General features: G+C 40.5%; 1 protein-coding gene across 1 annotated transcript in view; it reads left to right on the top strand.

Moving 5' to 3' along the window:
* Window positions 1-485: 485 nt before the first annotated feature.
* YTHDC1 (YTH domain containing 1) overlaps window positions 486-16,688 on the top strand; it is an 18,773-nt gene continuing 2,570 nt past the window's right edge. Inside the window, exons 1-15 of the mRNA XM_010149861.1 lie at window positions 486-614; window positions 2,754-2,855; window positions 3,474-3,802; window positions 3,935-4,289; window positions 5,537-5,626; window positions 6,134-6,187; window positions 6,788-6,882; window positions 8,723-8,831; window positions 8,932-9,049; window positions 10,083-10,167; window positions 11,917-12,083; window positions 14,625-14,707; window positions 16,138-16,174; window positions 16,267-16,306; window positions 16,410-16,472. Coding sequence (XP_010148163.1) covers window positions 497-614; window positions 2,754-2,855; window positions 3,474-3,802; window positions 3,935-4,289; window positions 5,537-5,626; window positions 6,134-6,187; window positions 6,788-6,882; window positions 8,723-8,831; window positions 8,932-9,049; window positions 10,083-10,167; window positions 11,917-12,083; window positions 14,625-14,707; window positions 16,138-16,174; window positions 16,267-16,306; window positions 16,410-16,472 — 1,845 coding nt within the window. The 5' untranslated portion in view covers window positions 486-496. The remainder of the gene's footprint in view (window positions 615-2,753; window positions 2,856-3,473; window positions 3,803-3,934; window positions 4,290-5,536; window positions 5,627-6,133; window positions 6,188-6,787; window positions 6,883-8,722; window positions 8,832-8,931; window positions 9,050-10,082; window positions 10,168-11,916; window positions 12,084-14,624; window positions 14,708-16,137; window positions 16,175-16,266; window positions 16,307-16,409; window positions 16,473-16,688) is intronic.

A 16,688-nucleotide genomic window follows, 5' to 3' on the forward strand; every position in this document is an offset into this window, starting at 1 on the left:
TGAAATGTTTACTCTTGTCATCTATAGATTTCTGCTCATGTCATCACTTACCTAGGTAGGCTTGAATTTTTTTGTTCTTTGGGGGGGTGTTTGTTCTTTTTTGTCACTGACAGTGATCAGGTCATGAGTAGCAAACAAAAAATGTTTCTGTTGTGTATTTTTATTTGCTTTTAATTTTCTGCTCTATGAAAGGGATGATTTTGACTGAATAGAAGGTGATAATGTACATTTGTGTGTAACTGAACTTATTTCTACTGTAAATGCAATATTTTTATGCTCCTTTTGGAAGAGACATGCTGTTTCACTGCTTTAAAAAGTGGAAGTGAATCTCAACATACTCTTCTGGTTTGAAATCGCCTGGTCTTATCTCCTCTGTTTGCCAAGCCAGCTTTTTGCTTGGACCCTTCCTTGAATAGATCTAACGCTCATGGCCAGCAGAGGAAAAATGGCCTCCCCAGGTTACTTTCCTGCTGTTTCAGGTGAGTTAAATTTGTTCATGGAAGGATCCAAGACACCCCAGAGTCACCAAAAGATGAGTTGCAGGAGAGCCCAGTTGGGAGTGTCTGTAATGAAAAGGACTCATTTGGATCTTCCCCATTCAGCAGTGATGAACTGTAAGAAATCTGTCCTCTACTCTTTTTCTGTTTCTTTTATGGTTTTTTGTGCTTTTCCTGATGCTTATCTTGATCTGTCTGAGATAATTGAGCTCATCGGGTTGAACACTAACAGTGACAGTTCGGTGAGTGGAATCCTCTTGTGGAATTTGGTTGAGCAGTATACCTGATACGAGTGAGAGATGGGAACTGGGTGTTCAGATTGCCCTTTTTTCATCTCCAGGCTGCTAAATAAATCTGGAAATTAATTTTTAAATAAAGTTGATAGATGCATCTGCAGAAAGGGGTGGGAGGAAACTCATCCTGCTCCTGTCTTTTGTGTCCTTGTTTAAGGTTTCAGCTATATATCTGGCCCGCCTAACCCAGAAGGGGTTTATCAGAGACTGTGTGTCAGACTGGCTTATTCCATTAAATTCTCCTTCTCATTTATTTCTAAACCAGCTGATACATGAGTCTTTCAGCATCTCTGAATGGTACTGCAGTAGCTAGGTTAAATGTAGTTTACTCGAGTGTGCTGTTGCCTCACCAAAAGGGAAGCAAAGCTAACGTTCAGCATGGGTGATCTGGTTAAAATTCTAATCCTGGTGCATCTTTTTCATTGGTCTCTAGTAAAAAAATACCTTGTCCTCTGAACTGGCCTGGTCTTCCAGGGGGAAGCAGAATGCAAACCAGGAAATTGAAGCCCTATTTTAGCAGTTGCACGGCCATGAACCTGTAACTTCCATATCTTACCAGTAACATGTGGATATATAGGTATCTACAGGCATAAAGGTCTGTTCCCAAGAGAATTACGATGCAGCTTCATGTTATATTTAAATGCCCTCTAACTGTAAACTTCCAGGGAAGGGCTTGATAGACACATACCTCTGCACTGCTTCCTTTGCATCAGCTACAGCAACTGTGCAGTTCAGGGACCACTTTCTGCATTCCCCTGCCACAGAAAACAGTAATGTCAGCAGGAAAGTGAGCACACATGCTGACTTCAGGTTCAGTAGCATATAGTAGAAATACAATGCTAATACTGACTTGTTTTCTGATGTGGGTTGTGTCTCCTTTAGTATCAAGGTGTAAAACTTCTCTTGTGGCACAGCTCAAGATTTTGAGATGGACAAGTTGCCAAACTGTGGAGGACTTGGGGTTTGCTGCCTCATCCCAGTTTTGTCCACTGCAGGAGCCCCTGTCAACTAGCTGAACCCCTGGAGTTTGCTCTGCTTTCCTTTTCCTGAGCACAGAAAATTGAATCATAGTTATATAAAGTGGAAAGAGCTATGGATTCCAGAGATTAGGAAAAGAAGTACAAGATTCCCAAATTAATACCTTTTCTGTTATTTTTCCCTTTGTGTGCTTAGGCTTAGTTCGCTGTTATTTTTAAAGTGATTGGAATATAGGTCCACTGCCTTAAAGCTGCAGAATCCTTCTGCAAGAATCACCATATTTCCTCTTTGGGTTCAGGCAAAGTGAAACAGAATTGGTCACACAACCTTTAAAATTTGTCACTATTTCCAAGTGTGGTCATTTACTGCTTCTAGCATGAATTTTCTTAAACTTCCCTTTTAATCAAGGTGAATTAGTTGTAGCTTTATTTTTTTTTTCCAAAGCAGCTTGGAATTAATTACTACTTTCCCCTTCATCAGTGGGGTGACCCAGCTTACATTCTTGTTGTTAACTTGCTCTGTTGAGTTTTTTTTTCTACATGTAGGTGAACCACAAAATTCACCCTACTAACACAGCCACGACAGCAAACATAGCGGGGCAGGAGGGGAGATAATGTAAGGAGCAGGTTCCTCAGGATTTTGAAGAGTGCTTATGGCACTCGGACTATCTCCCAGTCTCCTTTTTCTCAAATTTTATACAGGCTTTTTTGTTAAGCTGTCATTTGTAGGTCAGCTTGTGCGCACATGAGGAGCCAACTTGGACTGTACTCAGGGGCCTGAATGCATCCTGTGATGCATTTTAATTCTTGATTAAAATGATCCTTCCAACTGAAAATGGGGAAAAATCAAGGTGGCGTTAATGTTGCCTTGTGCCAGATCTGTAACCTTAAAGTCAATATTTGGGTTTGTAAATGCTAGTTCTGCTGTGGTTTACATCTCTGGACTGTTAACAGTTGTTTTTCACGCTTTGTTCGTGTGTTTTCAGATGGTGAACTGAATGTTCTGGATGACATTTTGACTGATGCTCCTGACCAAGATGATGAGTTGTATAACCCTGACAGTGAGCAAGATAAAAGTGAGAAAAAGGGTAGGTGACTCCGGTAGTGGATGTCCCACAGGAACATAAATGGTAAAAACCGTCTTTCTTATTAGGGTTAAAGTCTTTGATTTAGCAGTGCTTATAACCTGATTCAAAGAGTGGAAGAGTTCCAAAAGTCTTTACATCATGGGCATCTGCTTTTCCACCTGGTCTTTCAAGCAAACTGTTAACCAGGTTTCCTTTTGTCTCAGAAGCAATTGCTGAGTCTGGCTTGTTGTGAATTTATTTGCTGTTAGAAAATGACTGCCCTTTTTGATTCGATGAGGTGAAACGGAGCAAGGGGGCCCCAAAGTCTGGTACCAGCTCAGTTCTTGATTTGGCTTTAGGCCAATCCCATAAGCATTTAATTTAGCATTCTCGTGTATGAAATTTAGAAAACACCCACCCACGTCTGAAGGATTGTCCTTTTAAAGTAAAATACGAGTTTTAGAACATCAGCTGTTCCTAACAAGCAGTTTTGAGTGTTGTTGCAAAGCCTACAGCTGGAAGATGCTACCTGTGACTGCAAGAGGGGAATTACCCAAGGTAGAGAAAGTAGGTGCCTCTGCACAGTTTTTGGTTTGATGTCCAAAATCCCATTAAACTTCATCTCTCTTTCTATTTAAGGATCGAAAAGAAACACTGACAGGATGGAAAACGCTGAAAGCAAGAGACAAAAACCTTCCGTGCACTCATCGAGACAGATGATGCCAAAGCCTCCTAGTTCATCAGTTAGCAATAACAAGAGAATAGTGAGTACGAAGGGAAAACCAGTATCCGAATACAAGAATGAGGAGTATCAAAGGTCTGACAGAAACAAGCGGCCAGATGGTGATCGAAAGATGCGTGTGTCGAGCAGTTCCAGGGATCCTTATAAAGGACAACCAGAAAAAACTTGCCTGAGGAAGAGGGATATTGACAGAAGGGCAAAGTCGTCTACCCCAGATGGTTCAGAGGTACTAAGTAGTCTTGCTGCCTTATAAATAAAGCCATTACATGAGACTTTTATAAGGCACATTCTCTTAGGACTGTGTGTGCATCCTGACAGTGTTATATGACTGCTGATTCACTTTTTCTTTAAACATCAGAGAATCAGGCATGATGTGGATAGAAGACCGAGCAGATCCAGCCACTCTTCTAAAGAAGAGGTGAACTCTGAGGAATATTGCTCAGATCACGAGACTGGCAGTAGTGGTTCCTCTGAACAAGGCAATACAGAGAATGAGGAGGAAGGAATGGAAGAAGAGGAAGACGACGAAGGGGAGGAGGACGAAGAGGTGGAAGAGGATGGGGAGGAGGACGAAGAAGAGTATGAACAGGATGAGAGGGATCAGAAGGAAGGAAATGACTATGACACACGGAGTGAAGCTAGTGATTCTGATTCTGAATCAGCCTCTTTCACAGATGGGTCGGTCAGATCTGGATCTGGTTCAGAGGCATCAGGTAGGTGACATCTACCGTGCTAATCTGAAATACGTTGCCATTAGAAGTTTGGCTGCTTTTAAAAATAACCACTTCCGCCAGTGTCTAAAGTACGCCATAGTAGCACAAGCCAGTAAGATGTTAATGATGAAATACCATAGGCTGGGAAAAAGCATCCTGGAAAGTGCTGTTTCCTTACGCTAGAACTTGGGAATATCATGCTGAGGATTTGCAGTGGTTTTGATTGCTTTGGCCTTGCGGTTCAATGCTTTCAAACCTTAGAGTTGGTATTTTCTTAGGTGTCTGGTGGGTTAGTTTCCCATACAGTTAATTTCAAGTTGGGGTTGAGCCAGTCTGCATTCATCTAGCTGAGGGACCAGGTGGTCCAGTGTAGTAAAAGCACCATCTCCCCAGGGAAGGTTAGTTGAATCTTAAATGATGGGTGCCTTCAGCGTAGGAAATCTAAACCGAAGTTGAAATGATGAGCTCTTAGGGCAAACTTAGAAAGAGAGGAATGCTTTAAGCAGAAACTAGAAACAGATGCTTCGCAGTTGAGTGTTATAACTGGTCCAGACTTAGGTGTGAAGTGTTAACAGTGTAAATACTTTTGGTTTTGGCTGGTTTTTGGTTTTTTTAAGAAGGAGCCTTGCAATCCTCTTACGATTCCTCTTGTCTGTCTTCCTTGTCTGAAGTCTCATAGGTGGTCAACCCGCTTAACATAATGCCTTTTTTGGCTCAGCTCTGCTGTTTGGAGTTGGAGGACAGAAAGGTGTAACCTAAAGACAAGTGAAGCAGCAGTAACTGTTCTCAAAAGCTCCCTGTTATAATATAACAATTCTAAGAGTGGAAATAACTGCCTGTGTGCCAGTGTTTTGTTTTCATACCTCTTGCCGTTTTGTTGAGCTCAGAGTGAATGAGCCTGTATCGCCGTCGCGACACAGTTTGTGCTCTGTGTTGCAAATTTGGCTGGAGAGAAGACTTGAACTACCCTTGCTAAAACACCTAGGAGAGAAATTCTGTCTCTCAACTTTGCACGGAAATACTAAATTTGTGGCATTTGTATTCCTTTTGTGAATGAAAAGCTTGAGTAATGAGCATTTGCTTCTTTTGTGCGTGATAGTTTTGGGCCAGCAACCACAATTTTCACATGCAAATGCTAACTTCAGTATCACAGATGTTATTTTCCTGTCTCAGTACTTTTAATCTCAATCTTGCCTGCCACTTGGTGTTGAAAATCCTGCTTTTATTCATTACGGGTTTATTTTTAGATGAGAAAAAGAAGGAGAGGAAGAGAGCTAGAGGTATCTCACCCATTGTTTTTGACAGAAGTGGAAGTTCTGCATCAGAGTCGTATGCAGGTATTCTTTCTTTTATTGCTTGTCATCCTGACTTGCATCAAATCTTAATGTGTAATCTCAGATAAACGTAACTGGCTGTAGAGATTGATGGGGTATGTAGCTTTGTATAATTTGGTATTGACTTCTGGCATGTTGTGTGTGGATACCTTTGGGGGGAAGTAGGCTTTCTCGTTACTTTAATGCTATTCTGTTGCTTAAGTGGAATTTTCACCTTTTTTTTAAACTTGGAAGATGATGATTCAGTGACTAGTTTTCTGAGTAGGAAATTGTTCAAATACTATTTAAAAAAACCCAAACCAAAACAAACAACCCAAAACCAAACCAAAACAAACAAAAAAAACCAAAACAAAACACTGGTGCACATTGAATAGTATTTTTTGTGTGTGTGTGTGCGCGCCAGAAAGCATAATTTGTCATGAATGAAAATTGTATGTGACAAGGCTGTAGAAATTGTATATTATCGCTATTAAGGCTCAATCTGAACAAATGTACTTTGGCTAAACACAGGTTCAGAAAAGAAGCATGAGAAATTATCATCTTCCGTTCGTGCTGTCCAAAAAGGTATCATTTAAATTTGAATTTTTAATGCATGCCCCATAGCAAGCCATTGTCTCTATTCATTAAACTACCTGTGCGTGGTCATGTTCCGATATAAATCAGTTCTGAGCATAGCAAGTGAATCTTGAGCTGCTTCTGCATGTGTTGAGAGCAGTATGCAAAAAACTCAGTCGCTTTGCCCCTTGCAGAGGTGGCAAAGCAAAAACATAAAAGTGCTTACATCCAAAAAAAGGAACATTTCGGCATTCTCTATTGCACAACTCTTGCTGATGCCAGCGTAACCCAGTATGTATCAAAAGGCTCCTCAGCAAGGAAGTAAGCCCTGTATATCGGAACATCACTGAATCATGCTGATTTTATTTTATTTTTTCTTTATCTGATTATCTAAGCTTTATTTCTGATTCGGTTTCCCCTGGCATTTTGTGCTCTACAGCTTAGACTGCAATTTTTCGCTTTGGGTGGTTGACTCTGATAATCAATAGGTAGGAATTGGGTGGGATACACAGTATATTTTGAAGGAAACAACCAACTATCTGCATTCAAACATTTTTGACAGCTGTAAATATTTACAGTTCAGCTTATTTGACACCTTGTTTTTTTCAGACCAAACAAGTAAACTTAAATACATTCTCCAAGATGCAAGATTCTTTCTCATCAAGAGTAATAACCATGAAAACGTATCGCTTGCTAAAGCTAAGGTATGTTGGATTTTCTTCATACCGATCACTCTGGTTTCAAACACACCCACCTTACTCCAGAAAAGCATATGGATAGATGCATTCTTTTCTCCCTCACTCAGATGCTGGTAGAAGCAAGGATGAAAGCTACTGCTCATTGGTCCTTCAAGGGTAGCTATTCTGCTTCCACTGTAACCTAGAAAAGTTTCTAGACCATCAGTCATTTATCTGGCCAAGAGTAGAGTGAAGAAGGGGCCTCAAGGTCTGTTTGATACCGTGTCCTAGGCCAACCACAACTGGGAATGCTGTGATGGTATTTTCTCCCGTTCACCAGCACCTGTGTTCATATTGCTGTCCCATGAAGAGGTTCAGAAGGTTGTTTTAGCTTTCACTTCCTGCTGTATAAGTAATTTTTTTTTTTCAATTGATTCAGGGATCAGCGCTGGTGTAAGGGAGTTCTTTGGGCAGGATTCCAGTGCACTGGGTTTCAGCTGCTGAGGAATGGCACTAAGCCACTCCGGTGGTTTCCTATTTGCATGTGTTATTTGGAACAGCTTGTAGAGCAAATAGTTGATTCACTGTACACAATATACACAGAGTAGGTGATTCTATCAATGAAGATATTCTAAAATAAAACAGCACTAAAATGATTAAACGAATATTAAAACCCCTGGACAGGTTTGGTTTCCCTCTCTGCCCCCAGCTTTGGGTGTGATCTGTGCAGTGAACACCATTCTAACTGGTGTTCACTTTCACTGTTTAGAGTAGTGTATCCTTTCTGCTCCTCATCCCCATTTTGGGCTGCAATGGTATCCTTGTTCCTAAAGTTCTCAGAGTGGATGCTTTGTCTCTCAGTGCATAGTGCTTTGCCACTGCACCTTCATGAAGTTGGATTTGTGGTACCAATGTAATGAGTTGTTCTGGTTCACAGCAGGTCTTCACAGTAGCCTAAAGCAATGCACATCGAACTGAAAGCTAGAAACAACCCCAGGTACTTCTCTGACTCAGATGAGTTGTCAGTCAGGCAAGTACTGATCTGAGCACAGAGTAGGACATGAGAACATATCTTCAATAAAAAAGGAACGTGAGGAACATTTTCTTTGGTATACCCTAGACCATATTCTGAGGCTGAAGTTTGAACATAGCATGAGCTTCTCCTCATGACTTTGCCCAAAGAATGACCTGGGGAACTGATCTTGCTGAATAGTGGTACAGCAAACTGGTATTACACAGCTCAGCTCAGTTGGTACCTTAAAACAGATTGGGTTTTATTGTGCTACACAATGGCTGGTGAAAGGGAAGAGGTAGGATTTAGTAGGCGGGGTTGTGAGAGGCTGAACAAACTGTTCTGAGTTGTCTTGCCAGTGTAAAATGTTGGTCCGGTGTCTTTCATGTTTCTGGGCTTTCACTAAAAGTTTTTAAAGTCTGTCTCAAACAGATCTCATACAAAGAAGTTCACTGAATTCTGCCCACCTTTCAGTACATGTGCTGCTGATTTGTCATAGTTTGTGTGTATTTATAATACCTGAAGTCCTGAGGTCACTTAGAACATACATTAAAAATCGTAAAGGCAAAGGTTTTCATATATCTGCCTTTCATGATTACAACTGAAACCTTAGAGATGCTCTGCATGCATCTGCAGTGTTAAAGTAAAAAAACTGAGAAGCCAATGTTGTAAAGTTTCATCACGGGGCAGGTTAAAAATGTGTTTTTTGAAGGACGTGAATTTAGCAAAACCTTCCTCTTTCCGTTATCTTGTATCCCAGGACATTCATTTGGTCTTGTTTTCCTCATCTGCACTTTGTTACTTCTGTTAACTTGAGATTAACTCATTTTGGGGGTGGGGGTTGCTTTGTTTTAGGGAGTATGGTCGACACTTCCAGTGAATGAAAAGAAGCTGAATGCTGCATTTAGATCAGCGAGGAGTGTTATTTTGATATTTTCTGTAAGAGAGAGTGGCAAATTCCAAGGTAAGGGAAAGGGAGCTGTTATCAAGGTAAGTGAAAGTGAGTTTTATGTGCAGTAGCTTTTCTGTCGTATCTGTGTTACAAGTGATGTGAAATCTTTTAGGATTTGCAAGACTGTCTTCAGAGTCCCATCACGGAGGATCACCTATACACTGGGTGCTGCCTGCAGGAATGAATGCAAAAATGTTGGGAGGTGTTTTTAAAATTGACTGGATTTGCAGGTAAGTAATTGTTCATCTCTGTTGCTGGTTAGTAACAAGGCATTATAATACCACTGCTGTCCTTTACTCACTCGGATGCTGAGAGCGTCCTTTTGAAAACTCCACTGAACCAGAGGTCTGTCCTCCAGATCTCCCCAGGTCCATGCCTCCTTGTTACTGAGCTTGGGACTCAGGTCTGTACCTGCCATGCAGTGTACAATTTTTATTATGTAGACAATTAATTAATTTAGAGATTTTTTTTTTAACACTTGATTGTGCTCCTTGACTGATCTCTTGCACTGAAACCTGAAAACTTTTCTGAAGCCTTTGAGTAAAAGCAGCTGTTCACTTGAATAGACAGCTGTGGATAAAAAGGAAAAAGAATCCCGTAGGACAGATCTGACTGAACAGAGAATGTGCTACTACTCCAAATAACAGATGAGATACTACAGATACTTTGCACAATGTATTGGTTGTGAGCAGTATCTTCGTTGATTTAACGATGTCTGACAGAAAAGGTTTTAAACCTCTCTTAGGAACAAGTTCTCTAGCAGTCCTGTGAAATATACTGCATGGTTGTACAAGTACTTTGGGCTGCCAGAAAGACTAAATACGGGGAAGGTGAGACTTTGACTTGGAGAAAAATCTAGGTTGGAAAAGTCCTCTGGAAGTTACCGGCTCCACCTCCATCTCAAAGCTGTTCTAGCTTCATAGTTAGCTCAGATGCTCAGGGATGCTGCCCCCTCACATAGAGACTGGTCAGAGTATTGAGATGGTGAGGTAATAAGCAAGTACAGTCTCGATGTTGTACAAAGAAGAAATATTAAGACAGGCTGTCATAGTACGGGCTATGCTAGTTAATATTGCAGTAAGTCAAAGTGAAATCTTCAGTTACTAATACTTAACGCATACTGATACATCAGTTCAGAGACCTGACACTGGTCTCTGGGTAACAGAGGGTAACAGGATTATTTTGTATTTAATGTCCTGCTGTTTGCATTTTTAATCTTTCAAACTGAGGCAAAAGTATAAATGATGCCACTTGCATATTTAGGCGTGAATTGCCGTTCACTAAATCTGCTCACCTGACCAATCCTTGGAATGAACATAAGCCAGTAAAGATCGGACGCGATGGACAGGTTTGTTAATATTTTTTTCTCTTTAACCCACATCTAGTGCTTGCTTTCAGCTCTGTATGTACAGAAGATTTGGAATCTTTTTAGATCGATTTTTACCTGCAGTAGAGTGCTGTGACAGGGGCACTTGCCTTATTTCTAACATTGTGGTGGAAGAAGGAAACAGAACACAATGCTGTGCCAATTCCCTCATCATCTTTGTCATAAACAATGTTTCCTTCAGAATATGTGAAGGAATATTTTACATTTGAAATGTAACGTGCCTTGCATTGTATGGTGTGCAAACCTATATAGCAGCAGTTTTTAAGAAGAAGTTCTTGTGTTTCCCTGTGTTCTGCATTGCATTTTTATATACTGTACTGCTCTGGGCATAGACTGATTTCTGAAGTGTGTGAGTGCAGGTGTGTTGCTGCTGTCATCGAGTAACCCAGCCTTGACTACAGTAACAGGTTCTGCTTTCTTAAGGCAAGATGGGAGTCACGTCATCCCCACGCCATATGGAAAATGTAGGCTCTGCATTATTTTGCCCATACACACGTTCACTTTGGGTAGCAGAAGTAAAACAGTATTTTTTTGTCTTGGTTTTAATATAGTGTGAACTTTTAAAAAAAAATCAGTTTGCTTTGTTTCTGTTAAATGGTCAAGGAAATACATTTTTAATGTTTTGTTCACTGTTGCAATCCAGACATGAGTTTCATCTTTTTTCATAAAACTGCTGTACTGTTAGGTACTGGGCAAGCATTGTCTGATGCTTGCTCTCCCTGCTTTTCACTTCCTGAAGTGGTTGTTCATCCATTTACATTTTGTGTAACCCTGAATGGATCTCTTCTGAGGACGTCCTTTGGGAAGGTGTTCCAAAGGCCTGCTACTCACCAGGTTGAAGAAGTGCTTTTTTGGATTTGGCACCTGGCTCCTGCTCGCTTCATTTGATGGCCCTGAGTTCTTGCACCGGAAGAGGGAGTCGACAAGTTGATCTCTGTCCCTCTCTCCTCCAAACAATTCGTGGTGTCTTGTTTCCCATACCCCACGTATTCCTCTTTGATTCTAGGCTGGAGAAACCCGACCTGCGCAGTCATTGCGTGTAGGAATTGTTGAGCTCATTCAGTTATCCTTGGTGCCCTGCTTTGAAGCTTTCCCATCCCTACCCTTCTCCTATTTTTTGAGATGCAGGGGTCAGAACTGCACCTGGTATTTATGGTGTGGGTAGAACATGGACTTCCTATGTGGTATAATGACTTTCTTGTTCTGTGTTCCTTTCCTAATAATACTGAAGGCACGATTGGTTTATTTGACTGATGTCAGGCACTGAGCTGGTATTTTCAAGGACCTGTCTGTCATGCGCTGAAGAACTCACTTCTGAGTGGTAGTAGTCAACTTCATCAGGCCATGGCTTTATATGTGAAGCTGGGATGGATTTTTTTTCCTACGTGTGTTGCTTTTCTCTCTGTAATAGGTGATCATTTTCTTTGTGATGAAAAACAATGCTCTGATTTTGTAGCAAAACAGTGAATTGGCCTGTATGTCTCATGGGAAGATGTGGTTGCCCCAAGTGTTGGACTGTTTTATGAAAATTCTAAGTAGTGCCTAAAGAGTGAAAGGTAATGTAAGTGAATTTTGCTCTGCCTCTAGTCATACTGAAATCTCTTCCAGTGTCTTCTTGGGTTATTTTTCATGTATGTTGTCAATGTATTTGGGGAGAGTTTTGTTTTTTTTCAGTTAATAAACCACTACTGAACTTCTAACTAATTCTAGGAAATTGAGCCGGAATGTGGAACCCAACTTTGTCTTCTCTTCCCTCCTGATGAAAGTATTGACTTGTATCAAGTCATTCATAAAATGAGGCACAGGAGAAGAATGCACTCACAACCCCGATCAAGAGGACGTCCATCCCGTCGAGACCCCGTTCGGGACGTGGGAAGGTTAGAAACGTTCTTTGGACTGATAATAAGCACATGTATCAGAATAACGTGATGGAGGAATATGATTCGTCAAAGCTTTCCCTGCGATAAAGAAGAGAGAAAATCCTCAAATCAAGCTGCATGGACAAGTTTGTGGCTTCATTGAGGATTTCACATGGTTCCCCGGTCTGTCATTTTTCAAGAGGAAAATGGGGATCTTTGCTTTTGCAGAAAAAAAAAAGCTCTTTAAAGTGCTGTCTAGTTTAGACTAGATCTTTTATCTCGATAATGCAACGTGTAATGCTAGCTGTAGGTAAGCTTGGCTTGATGATGAGCAGGCTAGATGGAGAGAAGGAAATATTTATGTGCCAAAAATGTGTTAATATCTTGTAAAAGCCTTTTCTTTCAGGTGTGTCTCTGGATAAGCCTTATCAAATATGGGACTTTTATAAGGATCACTTAGAATTTTGCAGAAGATGCCGCCTCATTTTGAGGATAAAATATTTAAGTTATTTTGATATTCAAGAGGAGCATTATTGGGACTGTTTCAAATTGTGGCACCGTGATGTGTTAACCCCATTGCCAGATATTCTCTAACATGTAACCACTGAAATCACACATCTTGCTGAGCTTCTGAAAACAGTAGGTTCTTTCCAAAAGGGATCAAGTGGCCCTTGGAGACCCGGCAACAAACCAAAAAGAATGGCTGTTGCTGTGTCTGTATATACAACCTTCCCAGATGCTGGCAGTACCTGTGGACTTAAAGTATTTTTAGAGGATCGACATGGTTATTGATCACTGCTATATGAACTTAACATCATTTTCCAGGAAAAAAGGGGGTATAACTTGTTACAGGATTGGAGAAGTCTTTGCAAAGAACTGATATTAGCCCTTCTGCCAAACACCTTTTCCCCGAGTAGCCACTTTGCATACAGACTGATGTATGGTTTGGGGCTGAAACCTTTGATAAAGTTTCCTCTTTGTGGAAACGTCCTGTGGTAGGTACAGATACCCAACAAGAGTCCCCATTTCCTTGAGCTTAAAAAGGACACTGTAACGAGTAGGTAGGAGGAAACCTGGCAGCGCCCCCCTATTTTTGGCTTTAAAGGACTGAACACCAAGATGGCATTTGAAGTTAAGCTAAGAGGTTTCCAGTGCAATAAAGTATATGCGAGTGAAGGTTTTGCAATGGACTGCAAACTATACATATAACACCACCACACCTTCTCAAGCCTGCCAGGGCCTCCATTTATGTGTGTGGCTTACAGCTTAAAGTCAGTAGTTGGACTACTATATGAACTGTTTCTATCATATATTATACCGGTCGTAAATGCACTCTCAAAACTACAAGAAAGCGGTATGTTTATTTTTTACACCAGCTTTTATTTTCCTTGATTTGATTTTGCTGTAGATGCAACTGCTTTGGTTTTTTGGGGTTTTTGCTCTTAGTAAAGATTCTGCTTTCATTTAAAAAAAGCTTAGTAACTGGGTATGGTGGGCTTTAAATCTGAAGGTGGGAAGGGGGAGGAAAAATTGCTCTTTATAAAACTAAAAGCTACACGAGCTTGTTATTCAGTAAGCAAGTTGCACGGTTAATTAAGCAATTTAAGAAAGTGTTAATTTCTTGTCATAAGGAATGATGTTGCTGGGGTGGGGGGAAGGGAATGGGTTTGTAGCTGCTTTGTGTTTAGAAATGCTGTTATGTTAGCGTCAGAGGCTCCCCTTCATGTTTGTGTACCTTGGTGGAGCAAAATCAGCAGCCAGTTTTCAGTTCTGTGTTAAACGTGACAGCAGCTGGAATGTAACTGTTTTATAATCAAACTTCCTCCCTGAGAGGAAGTTCTTAAACACAGCAGCTCTTCTGTAGAAGAGTTGTTTGTATAGAAAGGAGCCCCAGGTGTTTTAATCATTAGAAAGCTTAAGAGTTCTTCAACTTTCTGTAAACGGCACTGATGCATTGCTGGTAAGTTGCTTAGAACAGCAATTGTTAAGAAATAATATCATTGGCCTGCCCAGTCAGAAAAGCTACAGTGAAAAGAAGCAATTTGACAGAGCATGTGCAGTTTTATGGACAAATATATCATGGAAATAAGCTTTTTATAGAATTCTTATCTCATAGCTATCAAATGCAGCAATGGCCACGCCTTCTGACTGTAATCATACATTTTGCCATCTATTTCAACTGTATTTAGTTTTGTAAATTCTTTTGTTACCCACTAGGTTGTTCCAAAATGTCATGTGGAAAGTGTAATGTTAAAACTGAAGTCTCAAATTTGTTTTAGACAAGTTTGTTACCCTTTGGTGCAAAGGTACAGATGGGTAGAGTCCTGTCCTTAACCACCCAAGCTCCTGTAGCCAGAAAGGAACAGTGGAGGGTATTTAACTGGCCTGTTGTTTCTGATTGTTTGAGTTCATATTTAAAGCTGTAGAACACTGTGAAGCAGATGGAATTCAGAATGATAAGATTGGGACCTGGGCAGCTCAAACTATTCCTGTGAGGCATTCTGCTGCGACGGATGCTCCAAGCAACCTTGTTTAATCTTTGATATCTAATTTGTGTAGGCGTCGACCAGAAGATTATGATATTCATAACAGCAGAAAGAAACCAAGGATTGACTATGCCCCTGAGTTTCACCAAAGACCAGGTTAATATCTTACTGTGAAGATTTGTGTGCGCCAGTTCACAAGTGTTTTTTCTCTTTTTAGTGTATCCTTATGAATTCAAAAGTAAAATACTGATACGGCTGTGCTATAAAACTGGGCCTTGTCCCGAGTGCTGCCTGCTGGTTTAACTCAGCTCTCACAGAAGTCAGTGGCACCGTTTCACTGGTCTGAGAGCTGGGTTAATCTAGGCTGAGCCCTTTTAAAAGCCTCAGAATTGTGTACATCGCCGGGAGTGATACTCTCAAGCGCTTTAGTACTGTCACAAGAATTGGTTTGACCTACTTGTCGATGCACTAATCGTCAAATTAAGGTATTTATTGGAAATTTCCAACTGGGAAAGCCAGCTGAGATTGCAGCCTGTGTGTAGAGATGACCGCACACATTCAGTTTTGTTTCCAGAGAGCATTTTTTTACAAGCTTGACACGAGGAAGGGATGGGGGAAGTTTCACTGCGTTTTTACAAGGGGGTCTAATGCTGAGTTTGAGAAAGGAATTTTGCTCTTCTGCAGAAAGAAATGTTTGCAGCAACAACACTAGTAATATTGCATGTTTCTTTTTCCTTCAGAAAGCCTTTATTAAGAAATTGTAACTTCTAATTTACTGAGTCTTGCTTCCCTGCCATTAGAAATATCTATTCCATTATTTCAATAGTAGATTTCTAAATCTTTGTAAAGAACCTGCTTTTATCTCTCCAGCTTGACTGTGAAGCCTGTGTGGTGTTTGATGCAAAAAGAGTTGTTGCTGCTCTCTGGCTTTCCAGGACTATTGTTTGGAGTACAGAAAGCATTATTTTAAAGATAATGAAGCTCAGAAGCATTATTTGATTAGCATAAGCATGCCTGATGTTTGCACTGTTTTACTGAGCTCTTTAAAATTTACTTCATACTGAAGCTGTAAGAATTCCTTCCCGTGTGGGGCTTTTCCAGATAGTTTTTTTTCAGTTGTTTTTAAATTTTCTCTGTAACATTGTATCCAAAACCTGTTAGGAAATCAGCCTTTTAGAGTTGCCCAGATGAACACATTCTACTGAATACACAGTTAAGTAGGATCAGCCACGTGCTTACTGCCAAGGGATAGTATCCTTCAAATTTGTGGACATTCCCAATTGGTTTGACTAAAATTAGCCTTTATTTGCACAGATACCCCCTTGTGTATTTATACTGTGTGCAGGTTCCTATGGGTATATATCTGTACAATATTTTTTTATGTTGTTACTCCATTATATGCTTTTTCTGTACTGTCTACAAGAAGTTGTACCTTTTGGGGAGTTACTTTGAAAGTGAGGGCAGTGGCAGGTAGATGCAGCTTCATGGCTGGCACAAAATGAAAGGACAGTTTCTAATGAGTATATTTTTTAAGACTGTTAACTTGAGATGGTAAACTGAATTAATACTGCTTGATGTTCGAACAGGGTATATAAAGGATCCCAGATATCCTGAAGTAGACAGGTAAGGTGTGTTCATGTTACTCATTTTATGCCCTGGTAACTTGTCTGTATGGATAAATTAGATTTAGTTCTACAAATTTTTATTCCCAACAGACGATTTTCAGGAGTTCGACGAGATGTGTTTTTAAATGGGGTAAGTTGGTGCATGCCACCTTTTGGGGAACGTTTTGTATTCGGCTTTCTGCGCTTCCAAAGAAGCTCATCAGAAATGTTAATATTACTGTCTTTCATTTTAGTCCTACAATGATTATGTGAGGGAATTCCACAACATGGGACCACCACCACCATGGCAAGGAATGGTTTGTGTCTTGTTGAATTAAATTTTTCTCTGTAGAATACGACTTCTTTTGTTCCCTGTAGAGGAGCCTAGCGTATTCAGTGTGCACTCAACTCTTCCCTTTTCCTAAAAATGTGTCATTGCTGTAACTGTGCGAAATTCATAGTTTATCAAGTATTTTGTAATTTACTTGGCTCTCGGCAGTAGTCCAGCATTCTAGCAAGCAGTGTGGCAGCAG

Source organism: Eurypyga helias, unplaced genomic scaffold (assembly GCF_000690775.1).
Source record: "Eurypyga helias isolate BGI_N326 unplaced genomic scaffold, ASM69077v1 scaffold21404, whole genome shotgun sequence".
Taxonomy (NCBI): domain Eukaryota; kingdom Metazoa; phylum Chordata; class Aves; order Eurypygiformes; family Eurypygidae; genus Eurypyga; species Eurypyga helias.